We start from the raw sequence: 13,718 nt of genomic DNA on the forward strand, positions 1-13,718 counted from the left end.
CGAACCGCACACAAATTCACTCCAGACCACATGGTAAATACAGAAGCATAAGTAGAATGCCTGAAATTGGATGCCCTCCCGCTTGCAGTCATGCAAGAATACCGACTCTGCTGTCTGACAAGTGAAAAAACGACGATGCACGTGATGAGTGCTGCACCTGCTTAGATGCCCAAGAGATGAAAATGTGATTGGAGATTTACGCCGACCGCCCCAAACCCGCCCCCGCCCCCCCTCGTGTCCCGCGTCCCGTGTTGTCCAAGTATCATAGCCCACAAAATCCGCTCACTCCTCGACCGGGGCCGACTTCCTCTCCGTCAGCTTCACCTTGAGCGGGCCCTTCTCCCAGACGATGATGACCTTGCTCTTGTCGACCCAGTCCTCCTGGCCCGGAAGAAGCTCATAGTCGAAGCGGAAGAGGAACCGCGCGATGGCGACGCGCAGCTCCGAGTAGGCCAGGTTCTTGCCCAGGCAGTCCCTGATGCCGAAGCTGAAGGGGTCTGTTTTTGCAGCGGGTTAGTGTCTGAACAGAGACTGTGGAGGATCAGAGAAACAGGATGGAGTGCTGCTCACGGAATGCCGCCTTGTTGTCGTTGGCAAAGGCCGGGTTGTATAGCTTGTGCGTCGTTGGGAGCCACCGCTCCGGGCGCATGGTGTCTGGGTCGTGGAAGTTGTTGGGGTTGCGGTTGGTTGCGTACTGGAAGATTGTGGTGAGGGTCTGTCATGGTGGAAGCGCACGGTTAGCAACTGGAGCCTTTGGCAACAGAAAAGGACATGACGCCATTCAGCGTGAGTGAGGAGGGACTTTGCAACTTACTCCCTTGGGAATATGCTCCCCCTCGAGCTCGGCACCAGGGCTGATACGGGGGGGCGTCTGGGCAGCAGGAGGGTACATCCTGAGCGTCTCCTCGATGCAAGCCATGAGGTACGGAAGGCGGGTGGTGGACTTCATGTCGATCTCGGACTCGCTCTTGAAGGCGCTGCGGACCTCATCGGTCACCGTGTCGTACACGTTGCGGTACTTCTTCAGCCCGACGTGGAAGGCAAAGCCCGCCATGGTGGTGGCGTTCGTCTCGCTGCCGGCCGTCACGATAAAGGGCGCGTTCAAGAGGATGTCGAGGTCATCAAACCCGGGCTGCCCGTCGCGCGTCTTCTGGAGCATGTAGGTGATGAAGTCCCTGCGGCCGCCGGGGCTCTCGCCCAGCGCCTTGCGGGACATGGCTTTCTCGTTGGCGAGGCGGCGGTTGTCCGACTCCATCTGCAGGTTCTTGGCCGAGGTGCCAAAGTACTTGAAGAAGGGCCGCATGAGGGGGTAGGCGTTGGTGATGCGCAGCAGCCCGGCGCCCAGCAAGGCCTTGAAGATGCCCAGCACCCAGGGGTGGTACTCGCCGCCGTCGAGGTTGTGGAAGCTGTCGGCGAAGGTGAGTTCGCCGATGATGTCGAAGGTGAGGAAGTTGAACCAGGGGACGATGTCGAAGGCCTCGCCCACCGCGGCCTTCTTGGCGAACTGGGACAGCAGGAGGTCGATGTACTTCTGCACCACGGGCTCCTGCTCGTACATGCTGTCGGTGCTGAAGGCGTGGTTGAGCTGGCGCCGCAGCCGCTTGTGGTTCTCGTGGTCGCCGCCGACCAGGCTTTTCGTGTCGCCCGCGAAGTAGAATCCGGGCTGCTTGGGCCACTCGGCCTTTCCCGGGCGGTGCTGGAAGATCTGTGGCCAGCCGATGGAACCGTCGACGGCGAGGTGGTCCGGTGCGATACGCACGATGGGCCCATATTTCTGGTGCAGGTCTCGGCTCTCACGCACGAAGGTTCCGGCCACGTTGATACCCCATTCGTGCGGCAGGTTTGTTGCTGCGTAGAGCTTGGGTCCAGGGTATTTGGCCAGGGGGTGGAGGGTCAGGCGGTAGACGACGACGGCAATGCGCCAGAGGACGAAAAGCTGGAGTTGGGCATGGTGGTCAGCTGTAATATTACCAGTGGCGGCAATATGTGATGATGAGTTGGGTGTGGCTTACAGCGCCCGCCCCCACAGCTAGAGCTGCGATGTTGTGGATTGGTACGGTCCCATTCCCGACGTCGTCGGGCAGGACCTTGCTGAGTGACGGTGCCATTTTTAGCCGTCAAAAGTGAGACGTTCAAGTTCGTCACGGGTCAGCACGTTTTCCATATGAGTAAGAATGAAGATGAATCCACGCGGATGAGTGGCGGTGATTTTGGACTGCTGGCCATGTCCTTTATATTCAATGTCACAAGCCCACCACTCCGACAAGTTCCCCCGTTACTTTGTAACCAAGACTGAAAAGCCTCCGCCCCCGATTGACGTCGTCCCTCACTCATTGCCCCCAGGGAGTGAGCCTGTCTGGGAGTGCCCGGCATCTTGAGCGGCCCCGAACATATGAGTGGGCCGTCTCTGGTCTCGATCTTTTCTGCACGACATCGAATCCACAACAAAGCACCTATCTCATTCCCTCACTCATCTCACGGTGTCGGCCAACAGCGGCCGCCCTGGTAGTAATTCATTCACACTTCTAGCTCCCGCTCTGCGGCAAGGCCGGAACCTTGAGGGGATTAGACTTGACTGGTCTGGCGGAGGAGGTGGTATCGGGTAATCTTTGAGTTTCATTGGCATGTGCTGCAGTACAACTCAACACACTCCGGTGTGCGTTGCTGGGGGAGTAGCTATGATCCCCCATTGTCGGCAGCTTGGAGTTTGTTTTTTAGTGCCACTCCACTACTGATCTCGACAGATCGGAGCAGCCAAGATAGCGGAGGGCACATCGTGTCTCTGCCTATCCTCCCCATGCACACGCTCGAGGGCGCAAGGCATTGGTTAGTCCCCTCATCTTCCAAGCATTCTATCGGCAAGCCTTTCCCGCGAGACAGACCTGGCAGGGTCTTCGTATCCGTGGCGAGAAGGTGTCTCATCATCACTCATGTCTCTTTTCATCAGTCGGGCTGCGGTGTGATGTAACACATCGTCAAAAAGTCGCCAACGAGCGGTCATGATGGAGGAATCATTGCGCCCGACCGCCCGAGCTTCTTCGTCGCGAAACCCCTGACGCGGGAACGAAACGACGCTTCCCGCCTGTGGTGTAGCGCAACGGGTGTGGCGTTGGGAAGCTCCCCGGTTGCCACACAAGCATGGTTTGTCGTTCGAGGTAGGGCATTACGGCTGTTTACTCGCCGGCGACGAGCCAAGGCCCGGATATTTGTGGGACGGCCCGCACGGCCCCGATTCGGGGCCGGACGAGGGGCTGGCGCATGGGTGGGCTCGTTCGGCGCCTGCGCCCACGATCCGTCGTCATTCGCCTTTGTTTGCCATGCTTTTTGTGGGCTGTTTTGGTCGGCGGAGGGCTGAGGGCGGTCCCATCAACGCCAGCTCCCTGATTAGCGAATCTTGACGTGGGCAAGGTCTTTGCATGTCCATAAAAAATCAGGACTGAATCGTCAGACCTCCTGTTCGCTTGGCCTTAGGACGAACTGTGCCAAACCCTGTCAACTGACACAATTGAAGCGTACAATGTTTCTAGAAGTAGAGCTCGGGACAGCTCAAGGAGCGAGATCGAGTCAGTCGGTCGGTCATTTGCTTCCTCCCTGACGGCCGATATAGACCCAAGCTGCATATGCCGTTGGGCAATATCAGCTCGAGTCTCAGAGTCGCATCGATATTTCATGCAAGATGGGGTAGGTTTCTGACGCATTAGGGCGGCAGATAAAATGGGGTCACTCAAGCGATCAAAAGGCACAATGACGACTTGGCACATATGGGCGCACAAACAGACGAGACCAGCTGAAACCCGTCCGAAGACCTCGCGATCCCCAGAAAAAATGGCCCCTCGACTTTGTTCCCGTCCTCGTTCCCTCGGCCGTCCGCCCTCTCCCCAGGCGCACCCTTCAGAGCTTGCTCCGTGCACTGGTGGCTTGGAAAGACTGTATTGTGCGAGGTGACATTTTGACGATTCTGCACCCAAGACTCACATGTTAATCCACCACAATTTGCACTTGCACTAGTCTATGCTGCCCAGGCTGTCGGACAACAACGCAGGTGCGCGGCACAGCTATGTGGGCCTAGCTCACCCGGTGCATCTTGCTGACCACCATCTCGAATATGGTTTTGAGCTTGCAACAGGGGATAGGTCACAGACAAGTGCTAAGAGAAGTGAGATCCCCGGATGGAAATCTTCTTCTTACCCCAAGTCCTTACCATTGCTCTCTCACAACTCTTCCCCCGTATAGGACATATCATGTTTCCTATCGTGTTGTTGTGCTACAAGTGCTCTCGCGTACTGTAGTCATAAAAATAATAATCAACTGAGGCCTACTTCCTCAATTGAGCTGACATGTAATCTAAGACATCATCCTTGATCCGCCTCACCTGCATGCTCCATCCAATGCACTGTTGCTTTTCACTTGTCGCCGAGCAATCCTCCTGCATCGTTGCCAACAACACATGTCGATGGATTTGAAGGCTCGGATCCGACGACGACGTGATCACTGTCGCGCAAGTGATGCCACATTTATGGCACGAAATGGTTCCGGGTTGACAAGAGCAAGGGATGGCCGCCTCCCCGACCTCCAAGTTCCTGAACTTGCTGGCTGTGACGAAGAACCGCCGCGAATTGCAAGATGACATCCGAGTGGGCTGCTTTCTATATATGGACGGATGGCCCAGGTGCCAGCTCCCGTCTTGCGTCTTACAGCTTACGGATGGTGCCCCTACCAATTTTGGAGTGCACGTGTTTTGGTTGTTACGCAGGCAAGTAAGAGAGATTGAGTCGCTCGGCGCCTCGACAAACCTTTTCGGCAAGATGATGAAGAACGGGCTTCTGTGTCTCAATAATGAAGTCGTCCAGGGCAACTGTCACTGGAACCGACCAACACACCGGGTACTCGCACCTCGCTCAGCACAACCTTCGTTTTTACTGCCACCGTAACTGATATTTTGGATCAGAACAAAGTTGGCGGCCGCGGCTTCCCGGAGGGCACAATTTTCCTCACCAAGAATACCCATCTTGCGGGAGATAAGACTGACTGTGACATGGGACATTCATAACCAGTTGCTGCGAGACGCTAGAGACCCAAGCATAGGCGAGTCAAGTCCTATCATTGGATAGCCTTGTGGGAGACTCCTGGAACACTCTGACTCCCTGAGAGGAGGCTTGTCCCAATCAACGCAGTGCCGCTTTCATCTTTGATGTAGGTGCTTTTCGGGTGCAGGCAATATTCCCCCCGGCATCCTTTCCTAGTCCACAGCATCAAAAGGGTCCTGGAATTAATCGAAAATAACCCATACTTCTACGTATCCCCGGACAAAGTAACTTATTCGGGAGCTGCGGAGAAGCGAGCCCCCTTGCTATGCGCCGGTTGCAACAGGCCCTGCAGCAAATTGGAATCCGTCTAGGTGATGGAGAAAATATGGTGTGGCCTTGTATCTATTTTGGAGGCGTGAATATGCAGGCTCGTGCTCGTCGCCAATCAGCGCCGGATACTGTGACACCGGTCTGTGGCGAAGCCCTATGACAGATCATCGGTAAGCTGTGATGGCCCCCAAAGGATTTCAGTCAACCTGCAAGATGGATTGTTGTTGAGGATATTATACGCCAGGCCTTGGCGCTTGCATTCGTGGATGGAGATCCTAGTTTCGATGCTCCTCTATTAGACGTCAATTATCAAGGGCCCAACTAAGTGGAGAAGATCGTGTTCCTTGGTTACACAAGCCTCGGATCGACAACACTTTAAATAGAATCAACGACTAGAGTAGCCCAGTATTCGCATTTGAACACGTAGGCATTGCGGCGGCTGCTTGCTGCATCTGAGAGGATGTTAAATTCACACCATTTGCAATGCCGCCAACGGCGTTTAAAACTAAAATGTCACCGAGTGGTTTCTTGTGAATTCTGAAGAGAGTGTGGATTTCCATTCAGAGCTCCACATCTGTAGCAACCAATTCCAAATATCTAGGGGGACGTCTACGATCCACAACTTTTGTTCAAGAAGCCGGAAAATGTGACACCACCATGTATTGTCTTGGAACGCATTCTATAATGGACCCGCTGTCTATTGCAGCCAGCGCAATTGCTCTTGGACAGTGCGCGAGGGCAGTCCGAATTGGTATCGAGGTAATTCTGTCCCTTCGTAATGCGTCAGACGACTTTTTATCGTTGCTGAATGAACTTTTTCTCCCAGACGCTTTCCTGGAACGGTCGCGTCGAGCATTAGCTCAAGGAAACGACAATTTCGACAACTCCCAGGATTGTGGAACTCTGAGGCTGCTGGTGGAAGAGGTCGAGAACATTGTCAGAGACTTGGACGATCTTGCCAAAAGTCCAATGCATGGCAGCAACAACACCAGTCAGCATTATGGCTATGAAATCTCCAAGAGACAGTGGTTCCGGTCAAAAGACATCATTACAAAGCTCCGGGAAAGACCTCGACAGTTACGCCAGGATCTGGGCGTATGGTTCGCTATGAGCAGCGCTTCCTATGGGTGAGTCTTTTAGCCAACTTTCATACGTCGACGCTAAGTATGCTTCGGGCAGACAACACCAGGCTCAGCTGCTGATGGAGCTGCGGGATGTCACGCTTTCAGGCCTGACTGGAAAACCGCAAGAGAATTTCGACATCGAAGCCAGAACTGGAAGACTGGCCAAGAATGAGCTGTGCGTGCAGCCTCATCTGAAGCGTCGTCGCTTGGGTCAGACAGACAATTGTATGGTACGGGCATTTCAGCGCCTGTCAGCCCATGATCGCACGTATCTTCCAGAGTAAAAGAACCCTCCGTCAAGCTATATCTCAAATACCTCGGTTGAGAGTGAAATTACCTCCCTCAACCTGGCACTATTTCATCACTGCCCCTCGTCCTGCCAGTGCCAATGCCACATCGAACATCGTCTTCACACCCCGGCGTGGCTTCGACCTATGCTGGGGCAAATCCTGCTCCAGTACAATTTCAACCTCCTGATGCGTCGCCCGAATTGCGATCGGCCAGTTTGCGTATCCCGAGACAGCAACTCGATTTGCTTCCAATTCTGCTCTCAAAACGGCCTCGTTTGATTGTTCATGAATTTCTATCCCACCCACGCTTTAAAAATGGGCATGGAAATTTTAAAAAATTACTCTTGTTCCCTTCAAGTTGCAGATGATATTTTCTCAGGCACGTCCATTCAAGGCTGGCAGCTGTGGGCAGGTCTGTCAGGTATGGTGCGCGGTAACGCTGACTTTCCAAAAACCCCTTTTTGCCTATAACTACACCTTAAGATTAAGTACGCTGCAAGAGTCAGCGTATGCCTACCCAGCTTCCACAGTACGCCCACCTAGCTTTTAGCGTTAGCCCACCCAGTACTTCCTTTTCTTAGTATTATATTAATAAAATTAGGTACTTTTCTAAATTTACCCCGCATATAAAAAGCTAGGGTAGCTATTTTTTAATTTAAGCAATACTTTAAAAATATAAGCAGCCCCTAAAGCGCCTAAAGCGCCTAAAGCGCTTAGAGCCCCCAGAGTGCCCAAAGCCCCCAAAGCCCCCAAAAGGCCGTAAGGGCGCAAAGAGCCATAAGGGCGCAGAGGGCCGTAGAGGCCGCAAAGGGCTGCAAAGGGCGCAAAGGGCCGCAAAGAGCGCAGAGGGCGCAAAGGGCGCAAAGGGCGCAAAGGGCGCAAAGGGCGCTAAAGGGCGCAAAAAGCGCCAAAGGGCGTAGAGGGCGGCAGAGAATGCAAAGGGCGCAGAGGGCGTAAAGGGCGCAAAGGGGGTAGGGGGCGTAGAGGGCGGTAGAGGGCTTAAAGGGCGCAAAGGGCGCTAAAGGGCAAAAGTAATTTTTAAGTTATAAATAAAGAAATAGCTATAAAACCCCTTTAAGATAGCTATAGCTATACTTTATTAATAACCTTATAATATTAATATTTTATAATGCATATAATTAATTTCCTTATATTAAGTAAGTTAATATTAAAAGTTAAGTAAGCGTATTATAAAAGCTAAGTAAGCATATGCTAACTTATATTACAATACTTTAGCTATTTTTAACTTAATAACCTTTTTTAATATAATTTATTATAAAAATTGCTTTTAAATATAAATTCTTTATATAATAATTAAAAAATTTTAAATAATAATTTTATTAAATATTAATTTTTCTTTTTTTAAAAATTTTTTTTTTTCTTAAGGTATATTTATAGATTTCAAGGAAGCTTAGGAATATTAAAAATAGAAAAGAAAAGCAGGGATTTTAAAGAAATTAGCAAAAATACTTTATATGCTAACCTTTTAAAGCTTAAAGAAAAAATGGAATTATAAGAATTTTAAGCTAATCAAAACATCCCACCCCTTCCATAGGGTTAATTTATTAATAGAAAATAAGCTAACAAGGGGTTTTTGGAAAGTCGGCCCTGTCGCGCACCATATCAGGCCCGTGCACAACCCTGCAAGTGCCCCCTTGTCGATAAGCCCCTGCTGCTGTGCCTCACAGCTGCAGCCTAGAGGGCCCCTCCAGAGACCTTCCTTCTTTCCTTTGTTTTCTTCTTTAGGCCAGCCTACTCTATAAATCCACACAATTTGGTGCACATTTTGAGCCTTCGTACCGTGAAGCCCAAGTGACCTCTCACGTCCAAATGAAAGCTCATTGGTTATTTCCGTGCAATTGATCGCTGCGTATGATCCCAGCCTTCCGTTGGACAGGAACTGGCATTCCATGACAATAACACCTACTCCTTCACCCTCCTGATTAGTCGTCAGCTGAAAGTCGAGATGTCTCATCCACCTTCTAAGTGGCATCGGCTTGCAAACACGGTCAAACACCCCCGTGCGATAATGTCGCGCAGGCTTGACGGATGCTCGGTTTGCAGGCGCGAGGTCAGCGGTACCAGAGAGATGCTCAGGACGCGCACACTCGAGGAATGGGCAGAAGCGGCCAAGACCTGCTTCTTTTGTGGGCTTGTTGTTGCTCTGCTGCAGGATGCAAAGGAAAAGCACGGGATTGACCCTTCTGATGGCGGTCGGTATAAAGTCTGTTTCATGCCTGATGACAACATCATGCTTGGGAGGTATTATCTCGCGGGTGACACCGTCGGCTGGGTGACCGATAAGAAGATCAAGGCCCGAATCACCTTCTATAACCCCATGAGTAAGTTTGGCTCATTCATATTGCCTGCATCTCATGATCACTGATTTGATTGGCAGATTCTAAGTCCCCATGGGATGGGATTCCTTTTGATCAAGATATCTCCTCTAATTCTGGGTCAAAGGAGTGTTTTTCTTTGCTTAAACACTGGATGACAACATGTCAGGATTCACATGCTCAGTGTTCAAACAAGGATGACGGTACTCTGCCGACCAGAGTGCTTGATGTCACTGGCAGTGCAATAAAACTCGTCGTCTCAGACACTTCGCGGCAGGGAAAGTATGTTGCGCTGAGCCATTGCTGGGGAGCATCGCAGCCTCTGAAGACCCTGAAAGAGAACATTACATCGCATCAACAAGGGATTGATCCGCGCGCTCTGCCGCAAACCTTTCAAGATGCCATTACAGTAACACGGTATCTGGAGATTCAGTACCTTTGGATCGACTCGCTCTGTATCATTCAAGATGACAGCCTTGACTGGGAGCGCGAGGCTGCAAAAATGGTCGACGTCTACGGCTTGGCACATCTCGTCTTGGCCGCATCATCTGCAGCCGGCGGCAGCGAAGGCTTCCTCGGCCGTCGTGCCGATCACTGGGAAGGCAGCCTCAAGGTGCCTTGCCCAAGCTCTCATTGGATGGCTCCCATTCGTTACCGAGAAGTGGTGAATCATGCGATGCCGAACTCAACAAGCAGAACCCAGGGGCCTCTCGAGACACGGGGATGGACTTTCCAAGAGAGAGCCATGGCCAAGCGCTTCGTATCCTTTGGAAAGCGTGAGCTCTTTTGGAATTGCAGCGCCTTGTGGGACTGCGAATGCGACTGGACACACGTCCGCCGGGGAAATCCCAACGACGACTTCTACGACATGCAGAAACATGGAGTTGTCTTGTTTCCGAGGATCAGTCAGCTCTCGGAAGAAGACTTGTACCACGAGTGGAGGTTTGCAATCGTCTATCCTTATTCCAGCCGCGATCTCACCTTCTCGAAAGACAGACTGTTTGCGCTGTCCGCCATAACCACAACATTCCATGAGAGGCTAGATGATCAGTTCCTCGCCGGGTTGTGGAGGAAACAGCTGCATCGCGACCTGTGTTGGTACAGACATGAACTGCTTTGTGAGGGCTTCGAGACCAACAGCTATACTGGGCCTTCCTGGAGCTGGGTCTCTCTCAATCCCGGCGTAACCGTAACATGGAACATGCTAATCAAGGGCCTTCGGTTGGCTTCGACCTGCCGTATCATTGAGGCCGATTGCACACCGTCATCGGACATTAGTCCGTTTGGTTCCGTGTCCGCTGGCCATATCACGCTAGAAGGGTTGTTTGTGTCGGCCACAGCCACACTTCAGCCAACACAGGCCAGGCTGCTTGATGAAAACAACTGCTTTTACCAATTGAAGGAGTGGCCCAATGACGTATTTCATGCTGATATGTTCCTGGGAATTTCAGAAGTTGAGTGGGAAGGCAGTCTTGTGCAGACCGCCACACGTCAGGTTTCTATGAATCGGGCCGTTGAGACCGAGTCAGTGGACTTTCCAGTCTGGTGTCTTGTACTGTATACGTTCAAGTCTGGTCATTTAAGTAATGCTGACGTCCTTGTTCTCGGGCGATCGGTGTCTCAACCTGGAAAATTTGAAAGGGTTGGATACCTGGGTCTGGACTTGGGCTACACGTCAGCTGAAGAGTTCTTTGCCGACTGGTCCATAGAAAGGGTAACTATCGTGTGATTGAGCACAGCATTATAAGAGCGAACACCTGGTCTTTAGCATCTAACCTGTTAGTGAAAGTATTTCAATGGGCATAATCAGCCCAAAACGACGTGGTTGGCTCTCGGAATTCCGGTCAGCTTATCTAAATCAATGAGCTGAGGCAGTTTTGGTGTTGTTTTGCAGATGCAATTGATGCAGCTTCTATTACTCCTGATAATCCACATGAATTTTTCTTTACATGTGTTTTTAGTGGTGAAGAAACGGGAATTATATATCGTAGATGTAGTCTGGTCGGAACAAGGGTGGTGTTTGCATCGGGGCCGGAAAGGCGGATGGAGTTGTGATCTACGTCAGGCAGTTCAGACACAAAACGAGCTCAACAACGGAGCACCTAATTCGGTCTGAATGGACTCCTTCCAATTTGCCCCCGAGGAAGACCTCGGACCCAGGCCTATCTACATATTAGCTTCGCAAGAATCTTCTCATCAAGCTCGTAGTGCGGCGACCTCCGACGGGTTTCACCATCGAAAGCTCTACTATAGCCTTCATCCCCCGTCAAGCCCGCACCACCCCTTATGCAATCAGCAAATAGTGCCTAGCCTGTTCTTATTCATCCTAATCCCATGGCTCCGGCTGTTGTCTTAAAGAGGTCACCGCGCATTATGAGAACTGCACCTCGCTCTTTTCCCGTGTGTCCCCACGGTGCCTCTTCCGCAGGTCACCGGCGCACATGATCCTCGAGTGGAGCTACCAAAACGAGGAAAGAGGACACACATTGCATGCGTGTGCCGCCGACACACTACGGCGGAACATGCCTCCCAGCATCGCTCCTGTGCAACGAAGGCTAGACTACCTGGGTAGATATAAGAGTGATCTCCACCGAAGGATGGGAGGCGTTTTCCAAGTTCCTGGGTAAACCGGTCATCGATGAGCCCGTCCTTTTGCGCGCTTATGCGGCTGACAGATGGTGTGGCAGGTGGCCTGGCCAGCGGTCAGCAGTCGAGAAGAGATGCGTCACGAACGCATCTCAGAGTGTGACGATTTCTTAGCTCAAGCGCAGCGGGACCTTGGGCTCTGGTAGCGACACCGCTAGGCTCTGGGTCGGAAGCAGGCTGGTGGAACTTGTCTCTGGTCGAGAAAGTCTCCAGGCTATCTATTCTTCCGACCTGAAAGTCACCCCATGAGATTGACACGTGCCCCGTTAGCCTCCAGAATGTCACGTTGACGTGGCCGACGGTGCTGGGGCCGACAGCACCAAAAGGCAGGGTTGGTAAGCAGTTCCAGAATCCACTGAGCAGTCACTGATTCCGTAGAAAATCTTACGGTTTTGTTCCATGAACGGTGGGAGGCACGATAGAAGTTTCCCGAGAGTCTCAATCTCTCTGGCTGAGAACCCCAAAGCGCACCCGACGCGCCTGCTGCTTGCCGTCCGCTGAGGAAAGAGATTGCGATGCGTCACGAGCGACCGCATTGGGTTCAGTCGCAGGCTGCGATTGACTCACCAAGAGCCCAGTTTCGTCATACAGTTTCTGATTTCGACCTAATTGATAATCCTGAAGACTCTTACACTGTTTCGGAAAGTAAGATAAGCTAAGGGCTTGGCCAAGCAATGTGGTTGGTAAAATTACTTCTTCTGCCAAATTGATTGGCTGCCTTGCCCCCTTACGTTTTCTGCGTCGGTCGCTTACTGTAGACCCACGCAGAGATAGTTTTCCGGTACAAGACAAAATTTTGAATCCCTTTGAAGTGTTCTCACGAAGAGGTATCACACTCACTAACCAATTCCGAAAGTGCACTGCAAGGCTCTACAGCATGGGCCGGCAGATTTGCCACTCTTTGCGGGTTTCAACAAGTAGGAGTTCACCGCAAGTAACGTGGAAGACCGAGGGAAGCAGAGTTTCCTGTCCGTGGATCGCGAATATATAAGTCTGGGTTCAGCCTTCGCATTCCTGCTTTCATTAAGTCAAGCGATAGGCTTCTCGAACTTCGAACTCATGCTGCACACTGATCCAAAATTATCAGGCAAACTTTACAAATTTCTGAATAGCTTCTTGATAAATACCCTGCTCACCCCTAAACTATCACTATGAAGCTCGCGGGATTTCTTCTGTCCTTGACTACTACTGTGACCCAGGTGATTATTGAGATCCCCGTCCCCAAATCAATGGCACCGGGAATAGAGACACCAGGCTAACCTCAATATCATCTTGAATCCACCAGGTCCAAAGTCTCGAGGCGCCTCTAGAAGGCTACGAAGTAGCCGAGTTCGGATGGGAAGTCCAGTCCAGCCCCGAAGGACCTCTGCACCATATCAACGGTACGATCCAAGACGTCGTCGAGTACCTCAAAGAGGTCAACCCTGCGTACGAAGTGCCGGAAGTGCCGGTCGCAGAGCTGGACAGCCGCCAGAGCTTGGTCGAGCCACGTCAGCTAAAAGTTGGCTGCTACGGCTGGGCCCTCGCGAACGCCAACGACATTCAACATGGCATCAATTACCTCAAGCGCGTTGCTGGGAAGCCATCGAACGGGCCTGGCCCGGGGGCCTGCGGCAGAGTCAGCTGCTCGTACGACGCAGCCATCTGGTGGTGCAACGACGTGAGTACACCCTGCCCTTGCCCACGGAGAAAGACCAAGCACACGGGCTCACGGTTGTGATAACCCATAGAACCGAGTCACCTACACCCTTCCCAGCTTCAAGAACATCGCCGATGGCGCCCAAAACGTCAAGAATAAGTGCACAAGCAACGGCAGAACCTCTGGCCAGGGGTTCTTCGATGGAAATTGGAATGTGATTGTCCGGAAGGACAAGTGTTAAGTGCGTGAGGACACTAATCGAGCAGTCCGCCTCCACATAGTTGAGGCATGTAGGAAGTTGAAGGCTGATGTTGGAGAATGGGTTT

The 13,718-nt window shown here is 51.9% G+C and overlaps 4 protein-coding genes across 4 annotated transcripts; 3 read left to right on the forward strand and 1 right to left on the reverse strand.

The window, feature by feature from the left end:
- Positions 1 to 282: 282 nt before the first annotated feature.
- On the reverse strand, positions 283 to 2,108 carry INS49_010655 (uncharacterized protein; the record flags this gene model as incomplete). The annotated part of the gene is made up of 4 exons (XM_043171380.1): positions 283 to 497; positions 571 to 715; positions 815 to 1,936; positions 2,013 to 2,108. 4 exons carry the CDS (start codon positions 2,106 to 2,108, stop codon positions 283 to 285), a joined length of 1,578 nt encoding a protein of 525 aa, XP_043025945.1.
- Positions 2,109 to 6,014: 3,906 nt separating this feature from the next.
- On the forward strand, positions 6,015 to 7,691 carry INS49_010656 (uncharacterized protein; the record flags this gene model as incomplete). Its single annotated transcript, XM_043171381.1, has 3 exons — positions 6,015 to 6,484; positions 6,537 to 6,691; positions 7,489 to 7,691. The coding sequence occupies 3 exons, from the start codon at positions 6,015 to 6,017 to the stop codon at positions 7,689 to 7,691; spliced, it is 828 nt and encodes a 275-aa protein (XP_043025946.1).
- A 1,109-nt stretch (positions 7,692 to 8,800) lies between these two features.
- INS49_010657 (uncharacterized protein) lies at positions 8,801 to 10,836 on the forward strand (the record flags this gene model as incomplete). Its single annotated transcript, XM_043171382.1, has 2 exons — positions 8,801 to 9,113; positions 9,170 to 10,836. The coding sequence occupies 2 exons, from the start codon at positions 8,801 to 8,803 to the stop codon at positions 10,834 to 10,836; spliced, it is 1,980 nt and encodes a 659-aa protein (XP_043025947.1).
- A 2,068-nt stretch (positions 10,837 to 12,904) lies between these two features.
- Positions 12,905 to 13,633, forward strand: INS49_010658 (uncharacterized protein; the record flags this gene model as incomplete). Its single annotated transcript, XM_043171383.1, has 3 exons — positions 12,905 to 12,952; positions 13,039 to 13,413; positions 13,484 to 13,633. 3 exons carry the CDS (start codon positions 12,905 to 12,907, stop codon positions 13,631 to 13,633), a joined length of 573 nt encoding a protein of 190 aa, XP_043025948.1.
- Positions 13,634 to 13,718: the final 85 nt, after the last annotated feature.

This window comes from Diaporthe citri (assembly GCF_014595645.1).
Source record: "Diaporthe citri strain NFHF-8-4 chromosome Unknown scaffold_4, whole genome shotgun sequence".
NCBI classification, from domain to species: domain Eukaryota; kingdom Fungi; phylum Ascomycota; class Sordariomycetes; order Diaporthales; family Diaporthaceae; genus Diaporthe; species Diaporthe citri.